At 29.2% G+C, this 20,620-nt stretch overlaps 1 protein-coding gene and 1 long non-coding RNA gene across 7 annotated transcripts in view; both read right to left on the bottom strand.

Moving 5' to 3' along the window:
• Positions 1-20,620, bottom strand: part of LOC130669086 (rho GTPase-activating protein 20-like) — a 100,188-nt gene that overhangs the window by 3,023 nt on the left and 76,545 nt on the right. For 5 of the 6 annotated variants that reach the window (XM_057471769.1, XM_057471772.1, XM_057471770.1 and 2 more), the window contains 3 exons: positions 1,485-1,733; positions 298-677; positions 93-219 (listed from right to left, as the gene is read on the bottom strand). In XM_057471769.1, the coding sequence (XP_057327752.1) occupies positions 93-219; positions 298-677; positions 1,485-1,733 (756 nt within the window). Of the gene's footprint in view, positions 1-92; positions 220-297; positions 678-1,484; positions 1,734-13,414; positions 13,810-20,620 lie in introns of those variants that run through there. The other variant, XM_057471774.1, reaches the window with a different exon arrangement.
• Positions 2,525-4,779, bottom strand: LOC130669088 (uncharacterized). Its single transcript, XR_008990120.1, has 2 exons — positions 4,301-4,779; positions 2,525-3,328 (listed from the first exon to the last, which is right to left on the bottom strand). It is a non-coding gene; the product is annotated as an uncharacterized LOC130669088 (long non-coding RNA).

The raw sequence follows: 20,620 nt of genomic DNA, 5'->3' as shown, positions 1-20,620 counted from the left end.
AAAGAGTTTAAGTGTTTTGTGGAGGAAAAATAAAAAAACCACAGTAATTTCTGACATGAGCAAATAATAAATTGATTTGAGCAAATACTTACATATTCTGTGTTTGTGTCATTGTCGTGATAAACAACTTGGATATTGGTGTCTGGTGGTTCTTTCAGACTTTCTTCCCGTACCAATTCTGTCAAACGTCCCCACCACAAATCTCTGGCAGCTGCAGTCCTGTTTAAAATAATTATTTTATAAATTATTAATTATAAATTTACATGGAATATGATAAGAATAAAAATAAAAACGTACATGAAGGTTGCAACAACATTTGTCGTAGGCCAACCGAGAACAAAGCTCGTTTCTTGAGATTTGTTTGACTCAGCAACATCTTCAATGTGTCCTGCGGTTAGCCAAAGTTCGCTCATCTTCACTGTCTGCTTGAGTTTAAAATTTCCACCACTTCGTGCCTTGGCAATCAGCAGCAGATCTGAGAAGAGAAAAAGATGCCGGTCCTGGGACTGCATACCCGTGGTAAATTGTACCGGTGTCTCCAGTAGAAATGTCCGCGGTGATGATTTTGTCGCTGGTACTGGTGAGTTGCTGATATTCTGAAGATTTTTTTGCGACAATGCGCGAGTCAGTCGACCAGGATTTGGTCCATTTCTCTTACGTATCAAATTCTTCATTTTCTGTTTAATAAAATAAAATAAATAAATCAATTTTAATTTTTTAACATATTGTACATTTATAATGATATTTTGGTTATAAAAAACAATTATAATATAACAAGACCGCCTATAATTATATAAATGATTACGTTTATACACTTGACTAGATGTATACATATTAATCTCACGTAATTATTATTTATTCGGTTTAATAATTTTTATTTGATCAAAAAATAAAAAAATAATATATATGTTTTCTTTGAAGCAATAGCCCGTGAGTAATTTTAAGAATCACATAATATTTAATAAAAGTAAATTAGTATGTAAGTAAGTAAATTTAAGTCTTTTGGAAATGGTATAGCTATAATGATATAACCGCCGAGTGGATAGGTCATGGTGGTCATAGTGGTCATGGTATTATGGAGTTTTAAAGTGTAAAGTAAGACGCCCGAGGAAGCATAAAATTGCAGAGACCCTTTTCCTCGTACGTGATGCATGAGAAGCTCCAGTAGTTCCTGCTTTTGCTCCTGCTTCTGTTGTTGTTACAGCAGAAATTCCACGGTTTAGAACGTTTAATATAAGGAGAAGGATAAAGAAAGAACAAGTAGAAGAAGATGAAGAAGAATAAGCACACACGTGGTGATTGCAAAAACATGAGATGTGTTCTTAGAAACGATAGAGACTTTACTTTTGCTACGACAAATAATCCGTAAAGGACGTTACGCGTATAGGCAATTAGGGCTAATCGTTTTCCTTCTTTATTGTCTCAACTTTTATTTTTTTCTTTAATTTAAATTTTTTTTTTTGCACAAAGATCAGTCAACTTACCGTCGTGAGGACATCTCGCTCATGTAAACGCAGGTTGTCGCCCGGAAATAGTTCTTGGATGCGGTGAAGGTCACCCTCAAGTTGGGCACGTTGAAGAACTGCGCCGCTGGTTATGTTCGTTTTATTATTATTATTATTATGATGATGATGATGATTATTATTATTATTATTATTATTATTACTATTAGACTCTATTAGTGTACGTGCTTCTTGGCCCAAGTATCGCTCGTACTCAGCGAGCCTCTGAACCTATAATCAGAAAATATAATACTCAAGTTATTAACTATGATAAATTATAAAGAGATTAGAAAATATTTAAAAAATATATTGACATATTTGACAACACAAGTTCTCAATAGTAGTATCTAAATTTCTATGATAACCATATACACCGTTACATACATACATATATAAATTTATATACAGACGTGATTGATAGTTATGCAAATATTTGTCCAAGTAAAAAGACCGGGTAAAGTTTGTAAGAGAATGTGTATAAGGATGGATCAGTTGACTGCTCGATTACCGGCAATCAATCATTTTGTAGTTGAGATGTATTTTTTTTTCTTTTAATTTTTATTATTTTTATACACTAATATAAAATTTTATTTACGTTGTTGCTGCACTGAGAAATTACTTAATCATCACTTGCACGATTTATTACTTAATATGGAATTTAATGGATTTAATATATGATAAGTTTTTGTACAGACATATGATACTTGGACGAGTGTTAAAAGAGTAATACAGACGATATAGTAACAAGTATATATTTTTTTTTAATACTGTGATTCATTTATTAATTTACTCATAATTACAATCGAAGTTTGTTGTTAATAAAAAAATTTGCATTGATAAAAAAAAGAAATAATATAATATTGATTTAAATTAGGTATGTACTAAGTTTGAATTTTGTTTAAATAAATAATTATCTGATAAACTGTCAAATTTATAAAAATAAAATTAAAATGAGTTATTAACTATATAAATTTTTTTTTAAATCTAAGATAAGATAAAATAAAAAACAAGAGATATTAGTGTTAGACAAAATATTAAACATGCATGTAAAAGTATTACTTAATACCAAGGTATATAAATATTTTCTCTTTATGAAGCAACAATGCCTCAAGGTATTTCTTATCATTGTACGTATAATTTGTTCTTAATTTCAACCGTGTCAAGAAGATGCAAACGCATATATACTCGTATAATACAAACTGCCCTATGGCTATCTTTCACTTTTATTCATCCTTGTAAATTTATATACATCCATACGTTTTTCTTTTTTCCCATCGTCATTATTGTCGCACGCTTTTATACAACACCGCTTTTACAATACTTATATATATATATATTTAATGTAGGGGGTCGAGAATTCATCGCTGCCGGGCGTTCGCACACTTTCACCATACGCATTCGATTCATCGGGAATCAGTCTCTCGAATCAAGAATAACGACAGTTGTATACAATTTAATTCAATAGACATCCATATGAAAAAATTTAATAAAAATAACAAAAAACAAAATCAATCAATTAAATAAATAAAAGAAATCATAACACCATTGACGGCTAAAAATTTTAAATTCCCACGACAAAATGTCAAGTAGACTAGAAATTTAAATAGAAAGTTTTTTTTTTTTATATTTATTTATTTATTTTTTTTTTTTTTTGAATAGATTACCAAAAAGAGTGTATGTATAATAATAAACAAAATACCAGTTTTGAATTATTGAAAGTTTTGTTGGTTGCAATCACATTTGTAGTCTGAATCACGTGACGTTTTAAATATTTAAAGATGGTAAAAAAAAAGGACGGTATGGGTTTTAATCCGTAATCCTTGTACCTGTAAAGGGTAGTTTGAATAATAGATTATTTTATTGTGGAATGTATGTAGGGTTGGATCGTTTTTTAAATCTCGACGATTTGTTTAAATATAATAGCGAGATTTATTATTATAAACGCTTCTTTATTATAGACATTCCGATTTTTAAATCCTTTTATAAGGACACAGATAATAGGATGATATTTTTTATGATACCTGCTGCTGAATCACTAGTCACTGGTAATTATAAATAAATCCATTTTTGTATTTAGTTTATTATTATTATTAATGTGCGAGTGTAAATAGGCCACCTGTGAGCCAAGAAAAATGACAGTGTTGAATCTCATTTGTAACGTATCTTCAATAGTATATATCTACATCCAATGCCAAGTTGACTTATTACCAATTACCATTTACATAAGATGAATAACACAAAAAATAATTATTAATACCGTAAAAATTTACATTTTAATATTATTTAATAGTTATTGGATATTTAAATTCGATATCAATTAATCTAGTCTTTGTACCTATGTATTATTTTTTTTTTTGACTCATCATCATTTATTGTTATTTGTTATCATTATTGTTATTATTGTTATTATTATTATTATTTTAATGACAGATATACAAAAAACACATCTGTGTTTATGTATACACTTCCAGTCAATTTAATATTTAAATTAATGTTTTTAACAGTTATAACAATTTTTTTATGTATTTTTAAATATTGCGGTATTGCAATAACATGAATTAATCATTTTGATCGGTATTTACATCGGTAAAAAAAATTATATTTTAAGTAAATAAATAAGTTTAAAAAAAAAATAATGATGAATTTTAGCATTTATTATAAACAGAGACTTGGTACGAGTTTAATATCTAATTATAAGGGAAAGGGACAAATTGCTCTGCTGGCAGTCTGGCACTGGCATAGCACTGGCATAGCACTGTGACGCAATAATAATACCAGCTAAGCGTATGTATACGCACCTGTCTCAAGTGTTACAAAATACGCCTTTAACTCTGGTCCCTCTCGTCCCTCTTGTCCCTCTCGTCAGAGGCAAAGAGTTGGTATGATGGTATGGTAGATCATGCAGTACGTATGTACAACAGTAAGACCAGTAAAACCAACTGAGTATGTAATGTAATCTAAGTATAGTGGCGAGAGCAGTTTAAGTCGCGAGAACGCGTTAAGAGTTATATGTATAACATATACGCTCGTCATGATCTCTGTATGGATGGTGTAATACTTGCGGACAGGTACACGACTACACGAGTATGTGAAACACCTGATCGGGATGGATAGAGCTCTGTGATTGTAATGTAAGATAAATATTATATATATATATAAGATAAGATGCCGCAATAATGAAAGGTATTCGTTTTATGTATTCAATATTTATTATTATTATTTTTTTTTAATACTTTTATTAAATTTTTTTAACAAGTAATTGTAAATTGGACAATTGTCTCGGTTACTTTTACTTTCAACTATGCCATTTTTTAAATAATCAATTACATATATGTATATAATAATATAATTTATAAAAATTATTATACTTAATATTTGAATAATAAAATATTAAATATGATAATATATGAAAATATGTATTTATTTGCAAATTGCACGCACTCCCTGAAACAATTGACATTCTGAATTCTGACGTGCCTTAACGACCTTCACCCGCATCAGCAATCTCCAATCGACCATTTGTTTCTCAACCACTTACGTTTTCTTCATCAATTATTATCATCACCATCATCATCATTATAATAATAATTATTATTACCATCACTCCCAACAGTTGCTTTTATTATTTCTATTGACGATTTTTTATTTTTTATTTTATTTAATATTAAAATGAAAAAAATAAAGTAAGTAAACTACTCCTGATGAGTGACATTGTGATATTGTACTACAGCGAAAGTTGCGAGTAGGTACGCAGGTATAAACATTATATTATAACAACAGCTTTTGAGAAAGAGACGTAGGTGGTCGCGCGCGATGCTGCAGGTGGCTGACGATGACTGACGATGACTGATGATGCAGTTATCGTTTTCATCACAAAATAATTTCGATTAACATTCAAATGGCATTTTTTTAAATCACCATAGGTACAAAATACAATTTAACTTGAATCACGATAACGCAAAATTGCTTTGTAAAAATAATAAAAACTAAAGATTTATTTTATTTATTTATTTAAAAAATTATCGGTTGTTAGTATCATAAAATAAGAATAGCCTTTTTCTTGTCGATTTATTCATCGATCGGCGCGATGAGTCTTAAGATGGAATGCAGACTCTTGAGGTACTTGAGGTACTTGAGGTACTTGCGCATGTGCCTGTTGCACGCGTCAGTTGAGGTAAATAAATGATGGATGTAGCAATGAATTTGATTGGTCTCGCGTGAGGTGCATACCTAAGGCTAAATAATCTTAAGAGACGACTCTCTAGACATTGGATAGGAGTAAAGACTCATATAAACTCTAGCCACAAAGTACTGGCAAAGTACTGCATGAGTGTAACTCTCATCGAAGACGTAACTCAAATCGCCATCTCAACATATCAACATATCAACCGTACAGGCTCAATTACTATTTTTACTATTATACACTCATTGTATAACGTTTCATAATTCCTTTCTAAAATAAACTTGTATTGTATCCACGTAACTCAATAAATTTTATAATAATAATCTATAAGGAAATTCGGTTAATGGAAGTGATTCATGTCTATTTGAGCATCTTTACAGCACATTGCTGCTAAGCGTAATTTACATTTGTGTAACGACGATCACGCGGTCTTTCTCTCTTTCTGTTATGTTTAAAATTTATAAAATGTGATATATGCTGCTTTATATCATTTTGCGGTGGATAAATTGAAAGTTACATTGGGCACAAATTTTTATCCAATTTTTGACGTAAAAATAAAAAAATATATTTTTTTAATTAAATAATTGAAAATATATTGCACTGAAGATGGAATAGCGGAGAATTGGATGCGGTAATGGAAAGAAAACAATCGGTTATTGTTCTCGGAATACATTTTTAAATGACAGCTCTCGTATTTATTATTCGATTGTGTAATAATGAATTGTTAAAAGTTTGCTGTAAATTCCTAAGACTTGAGACTTGGATACTCTTAGCAATCGCGAGGATTGAGAGAATCAAAAGACTCAGTGACTTAAGTATAAAGATTAAAAACCACCTGTAGTTGATTTATTAATCGAATAACTCAAGGACATTTTAATAAACATGTATAATTTTTTTCATTTTTTTATTTATTGTGCCGTGAATAATTTTTCAACATATTTTTATTTATTTTAATTATAGTAATCTTAATATTAATATTAAAATCAAGATACTTTGCTATCATTAATTTTGTCGTCAAATGTCTCCCGCCAATCGTGTCACCTCATCTTACTTAAACATTTTTTTATACATACTCATGTATCTCATATTATTAATAACATGAATGTCATACATTAAAAGACTTATTAAATTTCACCCCCACAATCTCAGGTTTTATAAGTTAAATCGCCAAATAAAAATTTAAAAAACATAAAATTTTAATTTAAATAATAACTCTGTTGTGTTGAAATAAAATTTTAATGTCAGTGAAATATTTAGTAGCGAAAATTGAGTGTTTATTACATCACATTACATGCAAGATCCATCATCTTATCTTTTTTAAGAGACGTTAATAAACAAGGAAAAAAAAAAAAAGACATTTATCTTTATAAAAAGTTTTTCACGAAAAAGCAATATAAAATTAATAATAATTAAATAATTTAAAAAATGATTAGAATGCATCATTGCATCTTCTTCGAAGAAAATAATCTCGGCGGTGATTAATTGTAAAACATATTGGAACGTTACACTCAGACGAGAGAGAAAGAGGTAAAAAAAAACAAGGAGAAAAAAAAAAGAAAAAGGTGTAAGGGAGGAATAAATATAATATATAAAGAATAAGAAACTATGGGATGATAAATCAGTAGTTCTCTCTCATTGGAATTTTCTTATTGCGTGGCTAAGCCATCTTGTTGACAGGAGTAATGGGATTGTAAATTAGGTAAGATATTCGGGTTCGGGGGAGTTTGAAAGAGCACATGCGGCAAACGTATATTTAAAGATAAAGATGCGAGTATATCCAATATCTAATATGTACTATAAATAAATAAAAGGTAAGCTATTGAAAGCTTCAAAGGGGTCCTTAAATTTTAAAAGTTTCATTTGTTTTTTTATTTTTTAGATTCGATTTAACATCTCTTCCACCTCAAGCTCAAGATCTGCCTGATGAAGAGAATCTAGATATGCAGAGATAATGTCCAGTGACAGAGTTGAGAGAACCGAAAGAACCGAGAGAACCCAAGTGGATGTCCTTGATGCACGGTAGTTAACCACTACTACCACCACTGGACCAGTGCATCATGATGATCAGTGATCATTACCACCACTGGATAACCACCATTATCAACACCGATAGACTCAAGGCTCAACTTTTTATTTTTCTCCGTTTTATTGTTGTTCTTATATTATTTTTATATTTTTATGTTCTTATATGTACTCGTGCATCTTATTATTTCACTTATACATACGATAGCACGTAGTTATAGTCAGTTAAATCTGGAAAAACTCTCAACTTGCCGACAAAGTATTACTAGACACTCATTTTTCTCCATAAGACTTTTTATTTCACTCCATTATATATAATATATACTGCAGCCATATATTCGTTATATACATAGTTAGTCAGTTAGTTACGTTGTTTTCATTTTTTATGATAGATTTAAATTTATCCGCGGATAGAAATAATTAAGTTACCAGGTTTGATAAATAAAATTGTTTAACTGATTGATGCTAGAGTGATGTTGATATATCTTGCCAGTCAATTACATAATATATTCTTAATAATCATACAGATACACAATAAAAATAATGTATAAAGTAATTAAAGTAGGAATCGAGCTGTACCAGGTCCTGGTGTGGCTTGCAAACATGTGGTAGAAAGAGACATTCATATGCAAGTTTTAAGTAATTAAGTAAGTAAGTAACTAAGAGAGAAATAGATTTCTTGGTAAATTGTAAATGGTAAAAAGCGTAAAAGTCACGTATGTTTACTTTCTGGCAGCAGTGTCAAGACTTATATACGTCGTAGTGAGACAAAAAAAAAAGAATTTTATTGTCTGAAGCAGTGGGGTGGGTGATAAATCTAACCAATTCTTACCAATCTCACTAATTACTTCTTTGTAATGAAATTAACTTTATTATAACAGTTTTATGGAATTATATCTAACAATTGACAACATTCAACAAAAACTTTTTAGTACATATATAAATAAAATATTTTTCTACATATATATGCAGTGTCCTTTTATTCACTCTTACTCTTTAAAAATCGTTTGTATCAAGCGTACAAAGTTATTTTTTATTAAAAAAAAACTTTAAGCGTTTTATCTCTTTTTTCGCCTCATCCTTATCCTCATCCTCATCCTCATCCTCTCGGAGGACCAGTTTTCATTCGAGTCCGCGTGTCCTGAATAATTTCGAGAGACCGAATTAAATTGTACACCAAGCATGGGCATTAACATATTTCACTCCCGGCATTTTTTCTTCCAATCGGATCTACCCAAGATACCAACATATTTATTTTATTTTTATTATTTTCATTTATATTTATCCATTGTCCATTGATTGTGTTAATAAAAATCGATTTTACTGGCAATAAATTTGTAAGATTAAAATAAATACTAGTTAGTTGGAATATATATATATATATATAAAAAGAGATAGTCTTTATTATTATAGATTATCTTTAGTTTAGTTAGCACTTTCATCGCCCGAGTACTCTCATTGTTTTCATTTTCCACGTGTAAGATGTTAAATTAAAAATAAAATTTATACAGTATTATATTAATAATACAGAATTTTTAATTGTGAGAATTGGTTTACTGAGAATAAAAGATAAAAGTACGCTGTCAATATTCTTTTATTTTATTTATTTTTTTTTTCATTTTCTCATTGCAGTGATTCTTAGTGTCGCCATTTGATAGGATGTAATGTGACTCAGACGTTTATTGTAGAATAATGGCTCGTACTCGGTCACACTGGAAAACGGGAATTTGTCTCGTCTATATATATATACACTTGTTTATTACACATTAGACATTACATATACATATAACACAGCAGTAGTAGTAGTATTGTCACTTGTATGTATAACAAACTTTACAAGAGATTGAAACAGAGTAACATGGACACGGCAATGACACGGGACTTCTGGTCACTGGGTTACCGTAATTTTATAGCGGCTGATGATAGGGTTGCAAAAAAATACTTTTATAACTGATTTTAACCGAGTAAATAAGCTCTGTTATGTATCTTTTGTCCTCTATTATACGTTTCATTATTAGACTCGCAGTCTTTTTTTTTTTTTAACATTTTATTAACAGTTAATGAAATTGATTAAAATTTACTATCTTATACTTATTTTATAACTATAAGTCTTGACAACTGAATAATTTATGTAACAATAAAAAATATTTTTATAGACTATAATTTTTCGTAGACGGGGTCAATGGTTTAAAAATTGTATAATAATTTTATAAATTTTTTTTGTACAGTTATATTTTATTTAGAAAGTACTTGTAGGCGTGTGATTGTAAGTAAAGACGAAAAAATGCGTTTAAGTGCCATAGAGATAGTTTATCGTAAACCACATTCTTCCGGGTATTTTATGTCTTGGAGAATCATTGTGTTAAGCCCGCGACGACCTTGTGTGTATTATGGGTGTAGTAACGTTTTTTGACGCCGATGAGATATTTTTTTTTTTTTTTTTTTTTTTTTTTGGAATCCCATCCAAATGGACCGTTCATACTGTACCGGATACCAAACAAGACTAAATAAGACTAAACAAGGCTCTTAAAGTTCCTGTTGCTGTTGCTGATACGTACGGATTTTCTTCTGTCTGTTTATTATATATATACATATATATAGCTGCGTTGGTAGTATATAAGTTTCTTTAACTTGAGTACAATTTTGGATAAACGGATGAGTGTCGTAAATGTTAAGTGCGATCGTTAAATCTCACATCGATAAAAAAAAAAAAAAAAATATTAAACGGGCATAATATTTTATTTTAAATATTTTTCCAAATGGATGGGAAGAAAATTTCAAGTCAGAGAATATCAAAAGAAAGTTGTGTAGATATTTTTATTAAAAGGTTTCAAATTTCTGTGAGCAACTAACACGCACAGTGAAAATAAATTTTCGCAGAGATCGCACATGTTAACTATTTTATTGTGCAGATATTTTAAAAGTAGCATCAACATATTAAGCACATGTCAACGTTTATATTCTTAATATACTTTTGTTCATGTTATCGTATTCCGTATTTTATTTAAGATAAATAATAAACCGTTTTGCCAACAAATTATTTAACGATTGCATGCTAAATTAAGTATACATACTATTTCGCGGAATAACTGGAGTGATTAAATTCACGGAGGGATTCTGAGAAATGAATATTTGGCAAAATGTCTTACATTGCAGATCTGTACATCAGTCGGTCAGTGCACTTGAACAATCTAGTTATTTCAAAATAACTTTAAACGTGCTCTACATAACCCTTGAGCTCATATATACACACCAGAGAACACAAACTTTAAACTAACACAGCACAAAATTTAATGAGAATGCATGGGAAAATAAAATAAGGATAATTCTTAAAACTAAAACTGAGCGCTATTTTCAAGAATTTCAAGAAATATTATCGGACATTCGCAGACTGTCTCTTGACCCCGTGCCAAAAACCCCACGCTTAAACACCACTATATATATATATATATATAATAAATCTCTAAAAGCAGTGAATTTCCTGATACTGCAGTATAACACATTTAAATAAATTTTCAAATCCTCCGGTTGTAGATTTACATAAAGAAATTGTACATTGTATCAAATTTCGCGGAATGAATGGATCAGCAGACAGTAGTTTCATATATAAAATGAATTCAGGATTATTTATTAGCATCCTACGCTTTATTTTCTCCCTCTTGGCCCATCTTGAAGGTTTGTTTTATTTTCGTTTTTTATTAACACTTATTTTTTTTTTTATCCTCACCTGAAGTAATTTGTTGAACCTGACCTTCGAGGCCACAAAGGACCAACAGTTTTACAATTTACATTGCGTCTGTCTGCAACAATCCAACGGATCCAATAACCATCAGGTATAGCCAACAGATACAGGTATTAGGTATATATATATATATATATAGTGTCCAAAATATTACTCGACCACTTTATAACTCAAATTTTTAATTTAACAGACAGCTTGTTATGCATTTATTTTTCGATGGAAATAAAAATAAATACATAAAGTAAAAAATATTTATTTAAAAATAAAAAAATAAAATTTTAGTAAAGGTGAGTTCAGTGCTGAGGAATTTTTATAACTGAAAACGAAGGAACCCAGAATTAATGTCTAAACTCTAAACCCTAAGTGGTTGAGCCCTAGTGGTGGAACCCTAAACTAGACTAGAGAAAATCTCACCCCTTGATGGGAGTAATACAGTTGCTGTGAGAGGATAATTGTTTGGTAACCGTGGGACTTTGTAACCCTGATTTGTATGCTTATTTTTTTTTCTTTTATTTTTCTGATCCCATGATTTTTTAATAATAGAGCATAAAAGATTTTTGATGTTGATCACGCCTGGTGGGGTTTTTTTTTTTTATCATGGATAAAAAAAACTCGTGAGAAATTAATTTAGTCATGATTCACTTAAATTGTTTGCTAATATTTTCAGGGGCTATTGTGTTTTTGTAATATAAATTTAGTTTTAAAATCTAAACACATAATGTTAATTGTCTGGTTGTTTGATAAAACTCATTGGGGTTAACGATTGTTTTATCTGACTATGATTTTTATTGGTGTTAATGATTGTGAGTTATAAGTAATGTGTCATTAAAAATTAGTTTAATTGTATGGTAATAATGTATTGATTTATTATACTGAAAAAGATTAAAGTTTGCCGACTAAGATATATAATAATACCGGGTGCGTTTATGGAAATAAACGGGCAGAGTTCAATGGGCCGGCGATTGTTATAAAAGAGATTATGCCAGCAATATATTTATAATATTTAATGTGCTTAAATTTAAATACATAAAATAAATCAATAGTCATAATTAAATAGGATATAAATTTTTAAAATTGATGCCGTGAGTTTAAATGTTATGCTAAAAATAAATACGCTGAAATTTTTTCGTGTAAGGAAATAAAAACCGTTAGCGCCAGAGCGGTAATCGTAAATTGAAAAATACTTGTTCTCAGTAATTTAATTTATTTTTTATCTTTAAAAAAAAGGTTGAAAAAATATTTGGCTCTGGAAATTACACATTTTTCTAAGAGATTATAAAAACAAAAAATAAATAATAGCTTTAAACAAATTTCCTGGTGACAAAAAATAAATCTTTATGACTTTAGTAAATATCTTTATGTATAAATATTTAATCTTGATTTTGTATAAAGAAATTGGATAGCGCAGCCGAAATAGAAGCTTTGAAATGACAAGTGGCAACGGGATTGAATTAAAATTGCCATCAGTGTCAAGCGATTGGAAAGAGAAAGAGAGAAATAAATTAAGAAAAGAGTTGGGTGCATCGAAATAACCGAATGATTGGAGTTGATCCAAGTATAAAAACGAGATGAATTGAAATAAGAACTAAAAGTAGAGTTATTAAGAACAAGATGAAAAAGAAGCTATCTCACACTTTAACGTTGTGTCTTGTGTCACGTCATTCACAGTTTAACAACCTGATATGTGATCGCACTCATTTTATCCTTGTCTTGGATCCAAGAACCAAGACACTAAAAATGAATAAGATTAAGTCCAAAAGTTGACAAAAACTCTTGATAGATTAAAAAATTAAATAAAAGGTGGAAACTAAAATAAAATCACCAAATGACTCACTCAAAATTTTTTTAAATTATTTAATCTTGCCCGTAAATAAAATTAATTTAATTTTTTTTTGTTTTTTCACTCTAATGATAGTCTTGTTAACAAGTTTTTTTTTTTTTTGGTTAAATAACATAAAAACTCACCGACTCGTGATACTTGCGGACATCATAATATCCCTTGTAATATTTAAACCACATCACTCCAGATTTTTTTTTAGGCACATCGTAAATTCCAGGTAGCAATACGCACCACGACACGCGGATTCTCTGGTTGTTCATTCGAATAGACAGAGTTTAACACGTTTATTTTTTATATTTTGAATCTAACGTGTATTTAGTCATCGGAAAGATATAGATAGATAGATGTATAAAGAGCTATCAATTAATAATTACGACATGTATGTTAAGAATCTTAAGAAATAGTAAATATAGATTGACTGACATTAAGCTAATGTTAATGTTAACAATGTAAAGTGGTAAAGAAACGTGGTCATAATGTTTGTAATGGAGTAAGTGGGAGCGATACGATGCACTCGAAGACCTTTGAGATACTACTGTATAAACGATATAGCCATAGCCCACGAGGCGAGGCCAAGTATAGACATGCCACGTCTTTTAGTTTCTATATCTACTCAGTCTTAACCAGAACCAAACTAACTCTTCTTACTCTTTTCTACTCTTATTAAAAGGGTGCGTTTTATCATTTTATTTATATTATTTGAGCCACCTTAATTAATTATACGCGAGCTGATTAAATTTTTTTAACCATAGACGTAATTTTTATTTTTAATAGAGTTGATAAAAATGATGAGACTGATGGAGATGGCTGGTTTTATACAACATTTAGTACTGACACTTGAGAAATTATTGAGACTCGAGATTATATTACAGCCAAGTCGTTTATCACGGGCAAGCAATTGAGAAACATGAACGGACCACTGAGATACGCGGTTGTTGAATTAAAATACTTATATCACCAGCCACTGGGCTTCTCGACTCGTCTTTAACTCTCAAGATTCTTTTTTTTTTCTTTTTTTTTTTTTTTTATATAATGATCTATCCTCTTCTTAAAAGGTTCAGCCCGAGAGAACAACTGATTTTTTTTTATCAAATCTACAAGCGGATTAGTCCTAATAATTTATTTTTAAATTCCTCAGCCTAAAAGGTGATGATCATTTTTCATTTTTATTTTTCAACTAAATAATAATAATAATAATAATATTGTTTAAAATAGCTAATAACTTTTGAAACGGATATTAATTATTGTTTTTATTTAAAGTGATAATAAAAAAGATATTTTGCAAATGGTCGTGGCTAGATGGAATTTTATCTGACAAATGGATTTTATTTTATTCACTTTATATTATAATAATGAAGATGTATAAATAGCATATTATTGTTATTATTATTATCATTTTTATATTGAAGGTCACAAGAATGAGCACTGGCAGTAGATGAAAGTGACGCTGGCGCTGATTATAATAAAAATACGACAGTTTGTTATCAGGCCGAGTGTAGCAATAGAGTTTTAATTTAATGATCGGAATAGCTATTTTTGTACATACATATTTATAATATATTTTATTAATTAAATAATTATTTTACTGACAATCTCGACGAAGAAAAACATTTTAATTGATTAAGTGTCAAGTTATAAATCTCTCTAATTTCCTTGAAATACTGCAAGACAAAATAAATAATAAATTATCTCTATCAACTATTTTCATTTTTTAATTTTTTTATTTTAATTTATTATATTATTTGATATTTTATTTTTTTTCAGAAATAACTTAAATGAAAAAGCATCGCGTAATCACTTTAACTGTACGATCTTTTTTATCAGTATTTAAAGAATTAAATCACGTCATAGACTATTTACAAGTTGCGATTTGAATAAATTTTAATAATTTTTCTTTTTTATGGCAAAGTAATTTAAAATTCATTAAAATATACTTTTTCCTACTTAAAGTTTGTTTTATGAGAACATAAAAATTCATTTCCTTTCGGCCAAAATAGAATTATCAAAGCGTAAAATCTAGATAACGTGTGAAAAGAATTTTAAATAATAAATAACCTCAACTATAATTATTTTTTTTTGTTCGACACTCAGAAAAAAAAAAAGTTAATAGTAATAATTAATAATTTGAATAAAATAGACAGATATTCAAAATTAATAGTTAAGTAATTTAAATGAATAGATCGTCACCCTCTGGGCGATAGTATACGTTGTCTTGACATATTAAATTTATGAACGGATCGTACAGAGTATCCCATTAATCAGCGTAATAGAGACTATAGACTCTATAGAAAGACTAGACCTGGTGAATGTGAATCGACGCATCACATTGATGATACAACAAGTAAACTTTTTATTCTTCTTCTTCTTCTTCTTATATGTAGAATATAGGAACAAGTTTTCGATCAACAGATAAAACTTATTCTATCCTCTTAATTGTATTTATGATTTCTTATTTATGAATCTAACGTCAGCGAACCAAATGACCAAGTTATCATCACACTCGCAAATCGTTTAGTTGTTAAATTGTTACACTTATTACTCTCATACTGCTACTTACTCACTTAGATATAGATATATACATAGTATTGGTTCTGTAGTTTAAAATACCGATTATGCCATGTGTACTTAATTTTATAGCCATACTCACATCATACGCCTCACATATTGTATATATTATAAGGTATCATCGGTTAGCTTACCTGTAACAGAAAATTAAAAAGACTCGATTAATCCATGAAATCATTAACAAACAATTTCTATTATATAATTTATTTAATCTAATAAACTAGCATTGATAAAGCTTTTTATCGTGTAATGCAAATTGTACGAATTAAATTATGACAAGATTAATTAAACCCTCAAGGCATTGACACACTTAACTTTTTATTTTTGTATACAATTATATTCAGTTATAAAACGATGAGCTCTTTAACGTACAGTCAGTATATACTATGACCAATAATATTCGCAGAGTTAAACTTCCAAGTGGTCCATTCACAAGAGTTATCAAAGTCAGCAGTTGTAGTTGTATAGTTGTTGAGCTTGTTGAGCTATAGAAATATCTGTATGGCTTTGTATTTGTCAGTTGTTCAATAAAGAGAAAATGGAGATCTAAAGACGAGACGAATTTAACTGAATGGCATTCAATTTAGCTTTAGACTTTATATATATACTTTATACTATCCAGGGTTTCTGCTGGATACGTTACTTGTAAATTTCGGGTTGTACTCGGGATTTAAATTTTTAGTGTTACTACTACTACTACTGTTATTATTATTATTTTTTCTTTTGTAGTTTAGAGTTGAATGTACATAGAGCTCTAGCCTTCTGAGGATTTCAGTCACCACCTGCCAGCTGTACAACTTGGTACAACTGGTAGTACACTTGTGGAGATCGGAAAAGCCGTCATTCTTGTTGGAAATGTTGGAATCCCAAGAACTATGACCTGAAATGGTCAGTACTCGATGACTCATCTGACTCATCTTATACTCTGTGTATTTTAAATAAATTTTAACTTTCAACTAATGCTAATAATAATTTATTACTTTTAATTTTCAACTATAGGAAAAAGTTTATATCGAGTTGGGATTAAAAATCAAACCAAACTAAAAATAGACATGAGTGATAGATAACTGATAACTGTTTTTACTTTATCACATGAAATAGCTTAAATGCAATTACGATAGTTAAATTTTATAAATTTTATATGTAAATGTAGATAGAAAAAAAAAAAAACAGAGACGCATGTGATGAAGACAAGTCGAAGCCCTTGGGTAGATTGTATAATTTATAAACATATATAATAATATATCTTTGCGTACATTAACATAACGACAGAGTGCAAAATGTTGTTTATAATGTATGTATACGATGTATTTTATTATATATATATATGAATAATAATAAATTCAAAACCACGATAACAATAACAATAAGTTAAGTAACCGTGTACACAATGACAACAGAGTCGAATAATCTAAAATGGTGATATTGCGGTTTTAGATTATTTTTTAGTTTCTCATTCGTTCGTCCGTTACCTCAGCTTTTAAATAAAACGCGTGACTGCGCGAATAACCAGACAAGACCGCGGGACTCGCCTTTTTATAACAAGAGGGAGGGAGAGATGCCAACAAAAATTTTAATAAAAAAAAAAATAAGAATATATATAAAAATGAATGAGTATGTCTCTCGTCGCCTGTAAAATTTAGGATGCTTTTATTCAAGCTCATGTGTACTTTTGACAGCACATATGGCCGAAAAATAAAATTAAAAAATTGTAAAGAAAAAAATGAAGAAACACAACACCCCTACACTCGTTTCTTCTTAACTGATGTTGGTGTAAAAAAAAATATATCGTTAAACGTAACTGCACGAGTCCACATAATTGCGGTCTTGTAATTTTATTGCTCATTTTTTTATAATGGGAATAAAATATTTTTTTACAATAATTAAATAAAATTTATTGGAAATAAAAATTTTTTATAAAATTAATTGATTGTGGATTTAAAATTAAAAAACTTTGAACCGTATGTATATTAGACATTAGAGATAAATGCTATTAATTTAAACTCAGAAAAGGCGGGTATTTTTGTTAATTAGCTTCAGGACGTGGATTGTAATAATAATATGTGCAGTTAGATAAACTTTGATATCTGTCTTTTATAACAAACTTCCTTACATCTTTACATCAAAACATAATATGTTGGATGGACTTGACGGTTTCGTAATTAACAATTATGTTTACTTAACTTACTTGCGATTGCGTAAAAATAATCAGGTAAATTGCTAACGGAAATTAAAGACTAAAAGGCAGATATTATTATATTTAATTGTCGTGAATTAGGGCTTGCAATTAAGTACAATGTCAATATATATAATTAAATAAATATTCCAGTCTGTCATAATCTTAATATACATGTATGTATTATTATTAATGTAAAAAAATTTGAATTTTCAGTTTTCACCGATATTTTAACAATAATATATATATAGGCATATTGGGAAATGGGCATAATAGGTATGGGTATAAAGTATATATAAGTATAGGAAATTTAACGTTTGGATCACGCGAGCTTGTTATTTCCGTCATGAATGAAAAACTTGTTGAGGAATTTATGTTTTGCTGGGTACAAATGACAGCTTGTCATTATCAAAGATACAACCAGTAAAACTAAAAGACCTACACTAGTACACACATTTCTATTATGAGAGTATTATGTGTTTATTCAACTCAAGTCGCTTTAATGTCAAATAAGTGTATTAAATGATTTATACCAATTGAATTAAAAGTATAAATAATATTGAATGACTTGATGTAATTTTATTGTTACACCCACGAAAATTTCACTGACCGCGAAATAGAGAAATTGAGATACTTTGAATTTAACGAGGTTGCGTGGTTTAGTGGTTAATAATGAGAACCAACAATAATAAATTTATATTAAAATATGGAAATTCGTAAAAATTGTAATGAGAATAGTGATAGTAATAGTAATGAATAATACAAAATCAAAAGGTCATCATAAGCTATATAATATCATAAATAGGTGAGAGCATAAATACTACATATGTTCATGTCAGATATTTTAAATGCATATAAATATTAAGTTATTCTCTTGTCTGTGTATAATCGTCGTTGTTGGTAGGTAGAGTTATAGGAAGAAAAGAGCATCCGGGTGAGCGTAAATCACTAGGATTTACACTCTATACCATCGTTCTTTGACTCGGTTATTTTTTTTTTTTCTTTTATCTTGTGATTTTTTTATTCGCTTCCGACAGTAAACTATCTTATATTTTATTATAAAATGTAGACAGATTGAGATTGGTTTAATTGGTAATCGATTTAAGTTTCTACTTTATCAACTCTGACTTTGTCATTAATATCAGCAAATTTAATTTATGTAGATAAAAAAAAAAAAAAAACATACCCAACTAGGCGGATAAATTTTAAACAAAAAATTTGGTTTTATATTTTCTATAAAAAATGATTAAACTTTCCATGCTAAATACAAGCATTTGTAAGTATTTGCGTTTGACATAATCAAGTAATGGAAAACAAAAAAGAAATAAGTAAAAAGAATTAAAAAAAAAAACAATTCTTATGAAAGAGCAGTGCATTAAACAAGTACTCGACTCACAAGTATACACCCAGGACACCACAGCATACAGACTCTTATTGTAGATCGCGCATATGTACGTGAGTTTACGGTATTCATGTGCGTTCAACTCAATGGGCCTCTGTACTGTTTAAAATAATCCACGTTCACTTGTTGCACTTTTTTTTTATTAATTTACTCACTTTTTGTGTGTTTCTCTTTTACTAGACTTGTTACTTTTTTTTTTTTTTTTTTTATATAGCGGTACTAATAATATTTAAAAACTTGAATGCCTTATTGTTTATCACGAGAAATTATTTAAATTTGATAAATAAAAATAATATTGGTTGAGTTTAATATCGCAAATATACATCAGATCATGTAATTGATGATATATATAAGAAAAGAAATGACGCTAGTGTAAAACGACAAGTCAAATAAAATATTATCTAGAGGACAACATACACACATGACCAGCCTTGCGAGACCGCTATGAGACTTATTCGTATGCGGAAATTTTTTTAACACGAATCTCAAGTATATATATGACTTAAAATTACTATACTTAATTTTTCTATACTATGAGAATAATTTTAAAATTAAAATTTTAAATAAATTCTCAACAAATTAGGTAACTTAAATTATAATGTGAGTATGAGAGTGATTGAAATATGAAAAAAGCATTCGTAACGTGACATTTAGATATATAAATTATGAATATTTTACGCGGTGTCCAAAGTTTGATACATGCCGAGCAATAGTAAAAATTTTAAATATTTCAGTTCTAGCGTGTATTGAGAAACTAAAACTAAGTAAAGACGAAGATGAAGAAAAGATGATAATGATAATAATAATAATGATGATGATGATGATGACGACAACAAAGGAGTAAGAAGACGGTGACCGCGCATTCCAGCGGTGAGGTGACCGCCCGCTGATGCTTGTTCATCGCACGCGTACCCGCGGCTTTTATCAACTGTCCAAGACGTTATTTTCATCGAAACGTTTTTTGTCCAGAATATCTTTCCGTCACTACGGGGAATAGATTTTTAATTTACCAAAAAAACATCCCCAGTTTTTAAATTATACTCCCTTATGCCTGCTTGTGCAGTAACATATTTATTTGAGATACGAGAATTTTTGAATTTTAGTTTTTTTAATATATATAGTGTAAAGTATTAAGTATCAAATATTATTTTATGTATAAAAGAAGAAAAAAGAGAGAGGAATGAGAAG

Source organism: Microplitis mediator, chromosome 5, assembly GCF_029852145.1.
Source record: "Microplitis mediator isolate UGA2020A chromosome 5, iyMicMedi2.1, whole genome shotgun sequence".
Classification (NCBI taxonomy): domain Eukaryota; kingdom Metazoa; phylum Arthropoda; class Insecta; order Hymenoptera; family Braconidae; genus Microplitis; species Microplitis mediator.
The sequence above is the reverse complement of the archived record's forward strand: the minus strand, read 5'-3'. Positions and strand labels throughout refer to the sequence as shown.